The sequence below is a fragment of the Jaminaea rosea genome (assembly GCF_003144245.1).
Source record: "Jaminaea rosea strain MCA 5214 unplaced genomic scaffold BDZ90scaffold_19, whole genome shotgun sequence".
NCBI lineage: Eukaryota > Fungi > Basidiomycota > Exobasidiomycetes > Microstromatales > Jaminaea > Jaminaea rosea.
In genome coordinates, this window is record NW_020289993.1 from 284593 (window position 1) to 297335 (window position 12743).

The 12743-nt window shown below is 59.9% G+C and overlaps 5 protein-coding genes across 5 annotated transcripts; 2 read left to right on the top strand and 3 right to left on the bottom strand.

Moving 5' to 3' along the window:
- Positions 1 to 25: 25 nt before the first annotated feature.
- On the top strand, positions 26 to 4630 carry BDZ90DRAFT_234902 (hypothetical protein). The gene is made up of 4 exons (XM_025507184.1): positions 26 to 2286; positions 2363 to 2637; positions 2708 to 3046; positions 3123 to 4630. Exons 1-4 carry the CDS (start codon positions 227 to 229, stop codon positions 4391 to 4393), a joined length of 3945 nt encoding a protein of 1314 aa, XP_025359239.1. The 5' UTR covers positions 26 to 226; the 3' UTR covers positions 4394 to 4630.
- BDZ90DRAFT_211797 (WD40 repeat-like protein) lies at positions 4464 to 5891 on the bottom strand (the record flags this gene model as incomplete). The annotated part of the gene is made up of 1 exon (XM_025504122.1): positions 4464 to 5891. A coding segment is annotated over one exon (1428 nt), but the record flags the coding sequence as incomplete, so codon positions are not given.
- Positions 5892 to 6340: 449 nt separating this feature from the next.
- Positions 6341 to 8000, top strand: BDZ90DRAFT_234904 (hypothetical protein). Its single transcript, XM_025507185.1, has one exon. The coding sequence runs from the start codon at positions 6378 to 6380 to the stop codon at positions 7875 to 7877; it is 1500 nt and encodes a 499-aa protein (XP_025359241.1). The 5' UTR covers positions 6341 to 6377; the 3' UTR covers positions 7878 to 8000.
- BDZ90DRAFT_102102 (hypothetical protein) lies at positions 7941 to 10009 on the bottom strand. Its single transcript, XM_025503157.1, has 2 exons — positions 9295 to 10009; positions 7941 to 9230 (listed from the first exon to the last, which is right to left on the bottom strand). Exons 1-2 carry the CDS (start codon positions 9604 to 9606, stop codon positions 8004 to 8006), a joined length of 1539 nt encoding a protein of 512 aa, XP_025359242.1. The 5' UTR covers positions 9607 to 10009; the 3' UTR covers positions 7941 to 8003.
- Positions 10010 to 10412: 403 nt separating this feature from the next.
- On the bottom strand, positions 10413 to 12722 carry BDZ90DRAFT_263175 (hypothetical protein; the record flags this gene model as incomplete). Its single annotated transcript, XM_025508580.1, has 2 exons — positions 10413 to 12443; positions 12519 to 12722. 2 exons carry the CDS (start codon positions 12720 to 12722, stop codon positions 10413 to 10415), a joined length of 2235 nt encoding a protein of 744 aa, XP_025359243.1.
- Between the last annotated feature and the right edge of the window lie 21 nt (positions 12723 to 12743).

A 12743-nucleotide genomic window follows, 5' to 3' on the forward strand; every position in this document is an offset into this window, starting at 1 on the left:
ACTTTGCTGCTTTCGAACCATTCCTCATCACCACACCACGAAATCCTGTCCTGTCGCGTGCCACTATCATCACGGCGTGCCATCCCGGCGACACACGATCACAGCTCGTCGTTGTCGCGTCGTTGCCGTGTCGCGACGTGAGGGCAAAGAGCGTTGATCCCATTGCGGTGCACGCACGTCATCCACTTCGTCATCCTCATTCGCCCTCGATCTCGTCCTCGCCCTCATGTACCAGCGCGGCAACAACCACAACAACCACAACGGCGGCGGCGGCGGCGGCGGTGGCGGCGCACACTCGGCCGCGTCCCCAGCCTCCGGTGGGCCATCTGCCCTCCCAGCCTTCTCTCATCCTCATTCGGGCATCCGCACGCCGCCCAATGGCCAGTCCCCTCACGTCTCACCTTATGCGACGCCCGCGCCCCTGTATGCACCTTCTCTGCCCTACTCGTACCCTACAATACCCAGCAGCATGAGCCGACAGAGCTCCGTGGGCGCAGGAGCATGGAGTCCAGCCCCTGGGGGCCAACGCGCATCTACCAGCTCAGCCGTCAAGTATGAGGGCGGAGAGGGCGATGAGGATGAGGATGAAGACGGGGAAGACGAAGACGATGACGACGACGATGATGACGATGATGAGGACGACGACGGCGACTCGTCTGCCATGAGCCCTTCCTCTCGCAAGCGCAAAAGAGAGAGCGATGGGCGAGCTAGTGCAACACCGCACGCTGCTACGACCGTCGCCGACGCCGCATCGGCCCACAAGAAGCCCAAGCCGCCGCGAGGATCCAAGGCGTGCACACACTGTAGAAAGCTCAAGATGCGCTGCACAGGCGGTGAAAATGGACCTCCATGCGATCGCTGCCGGCATTCGGGATATCAGTGCATCTTCGAGGAGAGCAATCGAGGCAAGAAAGCCGCAGCCAACGCGGCAGCAGCGGCGCAAGCAAAGGCCGAAAAGGCAGCTCAAGCCGCACTTGTTGCAAGTAACAAGGCCAGCGCCAGCAGCAGCGGCCACACGCAAGAAAACGAAAGCCTCAGCAGCGGCTTTCCGACAAAGACAAAAGGAAAGTCCAAGCAGTCGAACCAAGACCTCGCCCGCAGTCTGGAAAAGATGGAGCAGACGCTCGAGAGCGTCCTCAAGACGATTCGCGATCCAACGCATGCCAGTCAGCTGGGTCATGCCAGCGGAATGCTCACTCGTCCCTCATCTCCAGAGGCAAGGAGCAAAGCGAGCGACTCGCACCGCCACCACGACGGAGCCCGACCAACGAGCATCGCGCCAAGCCAACTCACAGCGCCGTCGTCATTCGCGCCTCCTCATCAACCAGTCTCTGCCCGCTACGCATCCGTCGCCTCGGCGGCAACAGCTGGCGCGCCAATCTCACCACCTGCGCCTCGTCAGCAGCAGTCTACCAGAATAGGAGCTGTTGGCAGTAGCGGCGGCGGAGCCGGAGGACGAGGCGTGCGCACGACGAGTCCACGCCTGCATTCGCTCCCTCCAGACAGCCTCAACCCTCTAGGCCTGCTCGCCGAGGCCAGCTTGGGCAATCAGCTCGGATCGGCAAGGCGCGCCAAGAGTAGCGGCGTAGAGAACGACGGAGAAGAGACTGGCAGGGATGCGTCAGAGGCGGCGGCGGCGCCTTCGAGTCGGCAGGCTTCCAAGTCTGCTGGCCCGGCCGAGCGCGGCGCCAAAGACGGCTCTGGTGCTGCTACGACTCGCCCACGCAACGCACCCGCCCTCGGCGTTGCATCTAAGACCTACTTCCGCCCAGGACCCATGTCCATGTTGCCCCTCCGCAAAGTCATCATCGACCGCGAGCTCCCTCCCGAGCTCCTCACTTCGGGCGTCGTGAGCGACACCGAGGTACTCGATCTCTTCAGCATCTTCTTCCACAACTGCGCTCAGCATATCATCCTCCTCGACCCCGAGTGGCATACGCCGCAGTTCGTGTGCGGGCGGTCGCCCTTCTTGTTCACGGTGATTTTGGCCATCGCCTCACGCTACTACGCCAGGCGGCCTGACTTGCACGCCCAATGCCTGAGGCAGGCGACGAAAGAGGCCTTCAATTGCTTGGAGCGCGGTTTCAAGTCGGTGGAAATCGTGCAAGCCTTCTTGCTGCTGACGATGTGGGGCCAGCCAGCGCGCCGCTTCGAGGAGGACAAGAGCTGGATTTTTGCCGGCATCGCATTCCGAGTGGCTACCGACTTGAACCTGCATCGCAAGAGCATCGCTACCTTGCCTGGACAGGGCAACCTCGACGATCCGGCCATGATCGAGAGGGAAAAGTGAGTAAGCGCGCAGCGTTATGCCAGGTGACAGCTCTGACTCCTCTCTCATCGCCCACGCACCCCCCACGCACAGGGAGATACGCAACCGCGAACGCACATGGATCTTCTGCTTCGTCGTTGACCGCTCGCTCAGCAGTCAGATGGGCAAGCCGAGCGTCATCCGCGAAGACTTCATCTTGCGCAATACCCGAGCGTGGGCGCTCGGGCCGACTGCACAACCCGCAGACATGGCTTTGAGCGCCATTGTGGGCCTGCAGCGCTTGACATCGCGACAGACTGACCTGCTCTACTCTTCAGTCACTTCGGTGACCGGCTTGAATCAGGACCTCGACTTCTCAAGCATGATTCGTGAGTAGCTCTTGCGGAGGATCTCTGGACCGAGCGAGCATGCTGATCGCTCCTCGCCTCTCGCGCCCAGGCATCTTCTCTGAGCAACTCGAGGAGTGGCGTCACTTCTGGACGATGCGTGGCCTCGTCATCGGTGACTGCCGCAACCGTCAGCCTCCCATTCCAGCCAACGACGGCACGCTCAGCCCTCGCGAGATTGAGCTGCGTCAGCTCTTCTCTCTGGCTAACCGCGAAACGCCCCCGCCAGACGACGGCGACCATACGATTCGAACGCTATACTACCTCATCCAGCAAGCCCCTCTGCGCTATCACTACGCAGCATTGACACTGCACTCATTCGGCCTACAATTCGGTAATCAAATTGACGACCGAGGCGTGCAGTTCATACGCTGTTACGACTCCGCGAAAGGTAAGAGAGAAGAGAGCACGTGCAGCTTTCACGCAGCAAGTTCGAAGCTGACTTGCGACTTGACCCGCGCCCCCAGGCATTTTCTTTGCTGCTCGCGACGGCATGCGCCCCATCCTACGCTACGCCTCCGACACGCAGATCCTCATCATCGCCTTCTCCCTCGTCTTCATGCTCAAGCTCACCCGTCCGACATTCTCCCGCTACGCCAATACCGAGGAGATCCTGCGCCTCGTCGAGGAGGGCGCCGACATGCTTGAAGAGGTGGCGGCAAGCCCCCTGCACACGCCAGCGCTATATGGGCATTTCCTCAGAGCGACGCTCGCTCAGGCCAAGGCGGACATGGCAGCTCGTGCTGCGGGTGGCGGTGGGTCGGCTACGAATGGCTACCCTAGCCGCGCAGGCAGCCCGACGCCTGGAGGTGGTGCTGGCGAGGATGGCCCTTCGGTAGCAGCTGCCTTTGGTCTGCCGCAAGACCCAACTCTGGGCGGCAATGGCGGGCCCGGGCCCGGCGGCGATCCAAGCCTGGCTCCCATGCCTACTGGGACGACGCGGCACAACTCGATTAGCGACTCAGCCATGGCCCAGGCTTTTGCGGCTGCGGCTCAACAGCATGGTGGGATCGGCATCGGCGGTGCGAGTGGCAGCGCCTTTCCATACCCCGGATTCAGTGCCGCCCCATTCCCCTCTTCAAACGCCTTCAACCCAATGTCCTTCATGTCTGGCGGGCAAGGAGCCAACGCGGGCACTCCAACTCTTGGTTCCAGTAGCGGAGGATTTTCAGGCGGAATGCCGTCGATGACCAGCCAGCCGGCTGGTGCGGGAGCGCCAGCTCCCTCTCATTCTGGCAGCAACGGCGGTGCTGGCGGCCAGCCCGACGCAGGCAGTCTGCTCCTCGACAATGTCTGGTGGAATCAGCTTGTGCCGGCGGGTCTCGGGGGTCCACTTGACGGTCTCAATGGCGGCATTGATTTGCTGCAGCACGAGGCAGAGCACGGGGTGCTCGGGGGAGGGCAAGGTGGAGCACCAGCGAACACGGACGGCAGCGCTGAAGCCGATGCAGCACCAGCCAAGCAGCCAGCGGAGGGCGGCGCCGATGCCTCTCGCACACGCAGCGCTCCAGTAGAGGAAGGCAGCATTGGTAATGACGCCACCGCCGCCGCCGTCGCCGGCCCGGATGGCCGTGAGCCTCGCACTCGCTCGTCCTCGACGACGATGATGAACAAGGGTTTTGGTGTTGGCACAGGTGTTACCCGTCCGAGTAGCCCTTCGAATGCCAACGCAGGCGGTGGTGGAGCTGGGGTCCTCAATCAGTTTGCGGGCAGCTTCCTCACATTTGATTTCAGCTAGATGAGCGAACGCCCCTTATCACACAATCAATCTATCCTCATCTCTCGCCATCGCCTCCTTCATCGTCGCCCTCCTTGCGCTCCTCCTCGTACAAAGTCTTTGGCTGATTCGTCTGCCATGCTGCCGTGAACTTCTTTTCTCCGCCGGCGTACTTGAGCAAAGCTTCACGTGGGTCTTCTCGCAGCATCGCCACATCCTCTGCTTGCGCCCGATTTGGGTTGACTGCCGTGCCGATTCGTCCACCTTTGCCCACGCCCTCGATGGGACGCTGTGGTGCTCGAGGGTCCGAGGCAGCCGCTCGGTCCATGCGACGACGCTTTGCAGCTTGAGAGATGCCTTGCCCTCGCTCAGTAGCTGATGAGGAGCCCGGTGTGATAATGGGTCCGACGTCCATGATGTCGGATGGTGAGCGTGCGCGAGTGCGACTCGTCTTGGGCAGGGCCAAGAGTGCTCCTCGAATGGACGACTGTGGCGAGTAGTAGACGAGGCATGCGCCCGTTGAAAGGGTGGCGAAGATCTGGTTGATGCGTGGATGCCATGCGAGGCGGACGACCGACGGCTTGGAGCTGCCGCTTGCTGGAACGTCGATCGTCTGCACCGTGGACAGGTCTTTTCGTGAGAGGACCTCGATACCCCTCCCGGCCACACCAGTCAGCAGCGTCGCTTCGTCTGGCGAAAAGATGATGTCCGTCTGTGCATAGTCGTTTGGCAATCCTGAGCGCTGTGCGATGGGCTCCTTGAAGTTTCGTAGATCCCACAGCTTGACCGTATCATCGCCTGGCCCACCGCGTGTCGCCAAGGTGCGACCATCGCGCGAGAAGACTATTCTGCTTGTCTCGGTGCCAGGCTTGTGGGCTTGCAAGACGGTAGCATTAGGCTTGGAATATGAAGAAGCCGACGATGAGGTCGCCATCGTCCAGATGTGAATGGCCCCATCTGCGCAGGCGGCTGCGAGGGTACGTCTGCCTTGGTTCGTATTGCTAATGGCGTGTGCCGTGACGTTGGTTCTCCCTCCTCTATCCTTGGATCGCACATTGATGACCGTCTTCTGTCCCAGTCTGCAGGTCTCTATATTCCATATCCTAATCGTTGAATCCGCACTTGCCGTTACAAAGGTCTCATCGTCGATCCAAGAGCATGAAGATACGTGTGCTACGTGTCCCTTTGTCTGCTTCATATCGCGCAGGTACGGGTCTCCCTTTGCGCATGTGCCTGTATGATTGCCCTCTCGATCGTATAGACGTGCTTGGCTGGTGCCGCTTGCTGCCAAGAAGGCGTCGTTGCGTGGGCTCCATGCCACATCGTGAAGCCAATAGGAGCCAAAGGGCTCGTCGAGGCGCTTAAACGGCTCAAAGGATGACGTCATTCCGCCAAAGTCCCATAGCCTTACGTCGTAGTCGTAGCCGCCAGTGACCAGACGTGCACCTGATGAGTCGATGCTGAGTGCTGAGAGTGGTTTAGTGTGGGAAGACAGGACGACGTGCGACGCCATGGGGAGCGATGACGACGAAGACGAGGAAGATGCTGACGCTGACGTAGTGGCTGGCTCTGGACCGAGATCGACGGATCCATCGCTGTCATCGTCGTCGGCGCTCTCTACTGTTTGAGCCTGTGCTGCCCTCTCCTCTGCCGTCAGACCATCATCGCCGGCGTCATGATGCTGAGCATGCTGCTGAGCTGTGGCTGGTGATGGTGAAGGTGCTGGTGAGGGGCTCCTTTCTCGGGCTGGTCGAGAGGGTCCTGCTACCTTTGACTTCTTGCCGAATCCCATTGGTAGCATGGCGCGAAGGGCATCGTCGTCCATTATGGCGGCCTGCAAAGGGAATGGATGGATGAATGAATGGTGGGCAACCACACATGCAGCATACATTCATTCACTCTCTCGCGCCGTCCGCTCGCTCAGTCCGCCTTTCCGTCGTGAGTCTCTCACAACCACTAAGCGGGTCTGACTATCCTAGTCAACACTCAACACAGTATCCTCGCCATGGCTAAGCCTGCGAGCTCAGCATCAGACTACATAGCATCCCATCCTGACCTGCGCGATCCATCCTCGTCCTCTTCTCCCATTGCTTCACTTTACTCTTCCCTCTCATCGTTGCGCTCAAGGAATCCCTCTGCCTATCACGCAAATGTGAAATGGTGGTCGACGACGCTTCACGATTGGGCATGGCAAGGGGTACAGAGCACGCCATCCAATTCGCGCCTCATCCTCACTGTAGAGCCATCCCTGGCGGACGCCCTCACTCTCAACGACGTGGCTAGACCGACGGCCATTCCAACGGCAGTCGCTGCCATGATCAAGGCAGGCGAGCTCGTGGCCCTCGAGGATTACCTCGCTGCCACCAAGCAGATACGCAAAGGGTCCCAGCCATCACGTTCATCCTCTTCTTCCTCCCTCATCCCTACTCCACGCCAAGTCTTGTCCTTTGTCGTCGCTCGCCCCTTTTGGTACGCCCTACGCATGGCCGGTCTCAGCTCGTCAGACGACGATGACATTGCTGGCAGCGCACACTACGATGAGGACGACGACTGGCCGCGCGTATCAGCAAAGTGGGTCTCGTTACCCAACGTCGAAAAGGCAGCATCCCTCGTCTTGTCTCAACCGATGCCCGCTTCCCTCTTGTCATGCCCACTCTTCTCTCTCGCCTCGTTCCGCTCTCATGTGAGACAAGCATTGCCTCACCTGACGGCCGACGTCGACTTTGATGTGTTGCTCAAACACCTCGCAAGGGACAAGCGTGTCGCAATCGTACAAGGCGACGTTGTCAAAATTGCCCCTGATGGGGCAACCCAAGTCAAGCCCATTACAGAAGAGGAGCAATCCACCTTCGCCGTGAGAGAGACGCAGACGCGCCTCGCAGCCCAAGTACAAGACATCGAGGCTCGCGTCGATCAGCGTACGAAGGAGATCAAGTCGATCATTGCCTCTCAGCCCTCCTCAGCTAATGCCTCATCCTCACCACGTATCCGACACCTCCTCTCAAGTCGTCGCGCCCTCAACGATCTCCTCGCACGCCGACTAGACAGCCTATCTCAACTGGAATCCGTCCTTTTGCGCATCGAACAAGCACACGATGATGTAGCTCTCGTCGCCGCCTACGACTTGGCAGGAGAGGCACTTCGCGGTTTGCACAAGCAGAGTGGAGGAGCTGAAAGGGCAGAAGATGTCATGACGAGGTTGCAGCAGAGCATGGCAGATCAGAGAGATGTCGAAGAGGCCATGCGCGTAGGCGGAGCGGTCATGACCGAAGGAGAAATTGATGAGGATGAGTTGAAGGAGGAAATGGAGAGGATGGAAAGGGAGGAGAGGGATAAGCACTCCACTGCACAGCCGACAGAGGATAAAGAGACCGCTGGGACAGCGGCAGCAGCTCAGGAAGCTCAATTGCGGGGTCTCGCTGCTCCCACGACGCCACAAGAGGGCGCCGCAGCAACGTCTGAACCAGCTCGCGCACAACATCAACTCGAGAAGCTCAACGCATGAACATCGTGGTGCAAGCGCGACATTGATTGATTAGCTTCTGCTGGTCCGAAACGAAATGATTAAGATACCCATCTCTCTCTCGCCTTGTACGTTATTATTCGTGAAATGTCTACGCGTGTGAGCGTCTTACGGCCATCCGTGGCCATGCGCCTGCTGCCGTGGGCTGCCTTCTTCCTCAATGATGCGCTCCGGGCGCATTGTGGGTGCACTACGTTGGCTCATCATGGCGTGTCTGCCAGCTGGCAGTACCATCGCCGGCTGCTCGCGCGAAGGCGACGATGCAGTCGTCGATTTGCCCGTGTGGCTGGCATTGTTGACCAGGCTGCTCGTCGAGCTCACGCTGGTGGCCGCCGTACGCGTGCTGCGCTGCCCATCGTCGATGTTGTCGCCCATCGACAGCTCATGGAAGTAGCGCTGCTGTCCACCGGCGCGTGTGCCGCCGTATCGGTCTGGAGAGCCTGTACTGCTGCTCAGGCCACCGTAGCTGGCGCTGCTGGCTCCTCCACTACTGCTTGCGCTGCCCCTGCGACCGCTAAGCAGAGCAGCTGCTGCAGGCAGGTCGCTCAGCTCCTTCCAGGCTCCCTCTCGTGTGGCCAGGCCGGCATCGTGGTCTCGCTTTCTGCTGAGCAGTAGCAGGGCAATGGTGGAGACGACGACCCAGTCCATACCGGGCGCCACCACGATGGCGTAGCTGCTGCTGCTTGACGACGGCGACGAGCCTACGGCGTAGCGAGAGTCGTGCAAGAGGACGTGCCCTCCAGGCGAAGCAGCTGCGCGTGCCACTAGGTGGTGCGCTGTTTGGGTATCGTCGGCATGGAAGGCGGCCACGGCTGCGCTAGAGGAGGGCGGGGTGCTCATGCCGCTGCTCCCTCCAGAGTTGACTGGGTCGCGAAGATAGAAGTCGATGCTCCCCAAAGCAGGGTTCTCGCAGACGTAGAGAGATGCAATGCTTTGGCGTGAGGGGGGAGCGGATGAAGTCGCCGAGGGAGGTGCCAGACCAGTGCCTGGTCGACCTTTGCGAGAGGCCGTCGAGGCGACACGATGTACCTCGACGATCCAGTGGAAAAAGCTTGCGTCGAGAGCTCGTGCAACAAAGGCGACATCGGCCGTACTTGCCCCGCTGCCGTTGCTGCTTGCTCCCAAGCTTACGCTACTGTTGCTTTGCGGTAAGCTCGACGGTACGGCAACTTCCTCGTCCTCCTCATCGCCATCATCGCCTCGGATCCCCTGCGGAGTCACTACGCAACCTCGGCGCAGGGCTAGGCACTCGTGGGTGCCATAGACGGTCAGAAGCTCGCCACCAGACGAGCCCGACGAGATTGTAGTGGTGTTGCGTTTGCGAGAAGACTTGATCTGCGAGCGAGAGAAATCAATCAGCAAAACAGTCTACTACATTCGGGCACTCGCCCATGCTTACCTCGCTCTTGAGAAGGGGCGGCGCCTTGTCCGACTTTGTTCCCCTTGCGGCAGCGTCTGCCTTGAGGTCCCGCACAACGAACTTGCCGCCAATAGCGCCGCCCAGCAAGCCAGCTGGTGCTGCTCGCAGGATCATATGCTGCTTGCGGTCTACACCTCCCAAGACGGCATTGACGGTCAAGTGTGGTGGGAGCGGAGGGAGAGCTTCAGCGACGAGGACCGGTGCAGTGGAGCTGCTTGATGAGGATCCTCTATGAGGAGGATATTGCTGATGATGTGCTCCGCCGCCCGGGCGAGAGGATTGATTGCCCATGGTCGCGAGAGTAGAGAGGGAGAGACGAGACCTGGCCTGCTAGGTGATGGATATCGTGATGAGCTTTGCGATCGATGAGAGAAGTGACAGATAGGAATAAGTTCGGGGAGGAGGAGGAGGAGGAGCGGAGAAACAAGCTCAGCTCGCTGCTGCGAGCTTGAAGTGAGATCTGAAGGGAAGTTTGAGTTACTGTAGTCCAGAGCCTCGTCTTTATTTCGGGTCGTCTTCTCTTCCTCTTGACCTCCTGTTCCAGCCTGTCCTGTATCTCTCAACGAAGGACCATCCCTTGCTGCTTGCGCTCGGTTCACTTTCTTACGAAGCTGCGACTGTGTCAAAAGTCAACGTCGTCCGTCCCAAAAGCCCACGCGCTCAGGGCCCCCGCCCAGGAAATCCCGGGGCGCTTCCTCGAGAGTGGCGCAACGCGTGGAATCGACGCCGAGGCCTCTGAAAGACTGGAAGATCAGCCGGCCAGGGGCAATGGATATGGCTGACGCTGGGATGGGAGAATGATTGAAGAAGCGTGCCAAGGACGGTCACTGGATTTGACAGTGGAAGCAAACGAAACAGCAGATGCGCCCCACTGAGCTTGTCACAATCGACTGCCTGCGCAGCCACAGTCTGATTGACGTGTGGCCCGGGTCAATTTGGGCAGGCTAGTCTAGCGCTGAGCTTGCCGTTATTCTGGCGCGCCGTCGCCGCCGGTAACCTTGAATAGACAGTAGCTCCGCGTCGGGATCGAGGCTACTGTACAGGAGAGCATAGGTCCGCAGTGGTGATGGTGACGATTGACGAGAAGGTATGCTGAATTACACTAGATTTGCTGCGACTTCGTCCTCCTGGTCCTCAGCCTCGCCGTCCTCACCCTGTTCACTCTCCATCTCAGCCCACTCTCCCATCTTCAGCCTCGAGCAACGGATGCCCAAGCGCTGGTACATGCTCCACATCTTCCTCTCGGAGCTGGCCATGAGTGGAGCACCCTTCTCGCTCCACGATTGCAGCTCCCCTTCGCCAGCTGTACTCTCACTTCTTGCAGCTGCTCTGTCTCTGTTCTCCTTGACGTCTCCGGCTCCCAATCCTCTCACTAAGCTCACCACTGTTCCTACCGGTCTCTCCGTCGATCCTTTTTCCCTCGTTGCAGACAGACGTGCAGCCCTCCCCGCCAGGTGGACGTAGCGCACCGTATCGCCCACCGCTTCTGCGCCGACCAAGAAGACGTGCGACACGCCCGGCAGGTCGAGACCGCGCGCAGAGGTAGCTTGAAGAATGGCCAAGCGGGGTGCCCCTCCATCCTCGTGCTCATCGCGCCGCAGCTCGTCTACTGTCACAGCTTCGACACCGTACGCATTGGACAGGGTGGAGAGGACAGTGCGCAGCGACCACTGTGGCGGGATGAAGGCGATACCGCGCTGTACGCCCAGCTGAGCATAAACAAGGGCAAGAGCCTCGAGAAGCGCTGGGTCGACTTCATGAATAGCAGGAGCTGTGGGCTGAACGATGCGGACAATAGACGATGATGCGTCGCCTGTCTCCGAAGCGCGCGTTCCAGCAGCACCTTCTCGCTGAGCACGATGCTCCACGCGGCGCTCTTCCTTCTGCTCCTTGGCCGCCAGGCGACGCAGCCGCGATATCGGCAAATTGCGGAGCGGCAACGCTCCTCCCTCGCCGGCCGCTTCATCCAGTACCAAGCAGTGGTGAATTAGCTCCTGCGGCATGACGCCAGCAAGGGATGTATTGGCTGCGAGGCGCTCTTGCTGACCCTGGCTATACGAACCCCACTGCTCCGTCTGCCGGGAATGTCGCCGCGGTGTCAAGCCTGTCAAGTCGATCCACCTGCCTGTGACTGGCCTTGACTCGCCTTGCACTCCACGCCTCGCGCCAAATCGCACCGCAGCAGCTGCCCCTTGCTCGGGCGGGGCTCGTACGCCTACTCTCGCCCAACCAGTCTTTGCGCCCAAGAAGTGGCGCAGAACGGCGTTGGCGCTTGCTGAGCATGCTACAAGCTGGAGTGGCCACTCTCCGCGCGCTGCGTCCACTTGTCGGGGTGGAGCCAACCAGGAATAGTTGGGAGATCGCTTGAGCTTTGCCTGCTTGCCGTAGTAGTCTCGTTTGGACCAGCTGGGTTTGTCCTCGAGTCCTTGGTAAGACATGGGGCTGCCACCAGAGTGAGTGCCTCTGATTTTCATGATCTCATTGAGGAGCTGAAGGCCCACAGGAGGATGGACCATGTTTCGCCATACAGCTTTGTCGCTTGGAAAGCGGCCGGGAAGGTCAAGGAGAGCATCGACTTCGTCGAAGACGAGAGTGCGGAGCGTTGGGATGCCAAGGATGGAGGCGCCTGCTGTAGTCGTGCTACCTGCCGAGCCTTGGAGGACCTGCATTGCTCGTGTGGGGGTGGCGACGAGGATGTGCGGAGGCTGCTTGACAAGGCGTTGCATGCGCTGATCTTCGTCTTGTCCGTCTCCTCGCACGAGTGTCTGAATAATGGCGTCTAGGCCGATGTTCTTTGGTACGAGTTGGCGTACCCACTCGAGGTACTGTTCCGCGAGCTCGTTGGATGGCACGATGACGAGGCTGGCAATGCCATTGTTCGAGGCTGCTGATCGTCCTCTGCTATCCGGAGCCTCTTGATCCTTGTTGCTGCGGAATACGATGCGCGGCTTTGCCATCAATGCGAGAAGCAAGCCAAAGGACTTGCCTGAGCCTGTATGCGCTCGCAGCAGAACGTCGTTGGGTGAAAGGACGGCTGGAATGAGCTCGCGCTGAGGGTCAGTTGGATGAGTGATGAGTGGGTACGTCGATGTCACCTGGCGAGCGAGACCAGCTGAGAGGCCAAGGCGCTGACAGGAAGCAAGCAAGGGAGGTCAGTCGTGGGTGATGACGAGGCCCCTTGGATCCCACACGCCCGCCCTCACCTCGAATTCGTCTGCGGCAGTAAGCCTTGCATCCTTGGTAACGTCTTCGATCATCGATGCTAGTGTATGCGGCAGCTTGTTGGCTGATGTCGATGCCTCTGGCTGCTGCTGTGCCGGGTGAGCTGAGTACCATCGTCCACAAGATGGCGTCGACTCCTTCTCCTTGCCCTTGAGCGTCGATACCGCACCGCTAGGCGACGTCATGCATACGCTGAGCCTCACACT

Coding starts and splice junctions, on each gene's coding strand:
- BDZ90DRAFT_234902 (XM_025507184.1), top strand. CDS start 227: ATGTACCAGCGCGGCAACAACCACAACAACCACAACGGCGGCGGCGGC. Junction 2,638..2,707: donor CGACTTCTCAAGCATGATTC/GTGAGTAGCTCT, acceptor TCTCGCGCCCAG/GCATCTTCTCTGAGCAACTC. Junction 3,047..3,122: donor CTGTTACGACTCCGCGAAAG/GTAAGAGAGAAG, acceptor CCGCGCCCCCAG/GCATTTTCTTTGCTGCTCGC.
- BDZ90DRAFT_102102 (XM_025503157.1), bottom strand. CDS start 9,606: ATGGGCAATCAATCCTCTCGCCCGGGCGGCGGAGCACATCATCAGCAA. Junction 9,231..9,294: donor CGCCCCTTCTCAAGAGCGAG/GTAAGCATGGGC, acceptor TCTCGCTCGCAG/ATCAAGTCTTCTCGCAAACG.
- BDZ90DRAFT_234904 (XM_025507185.1), top strand. CDS start 6,378: ATGGCTAAGCCTGCGAGCTCAGCATCAGACTACATAGCATCCCATCCT.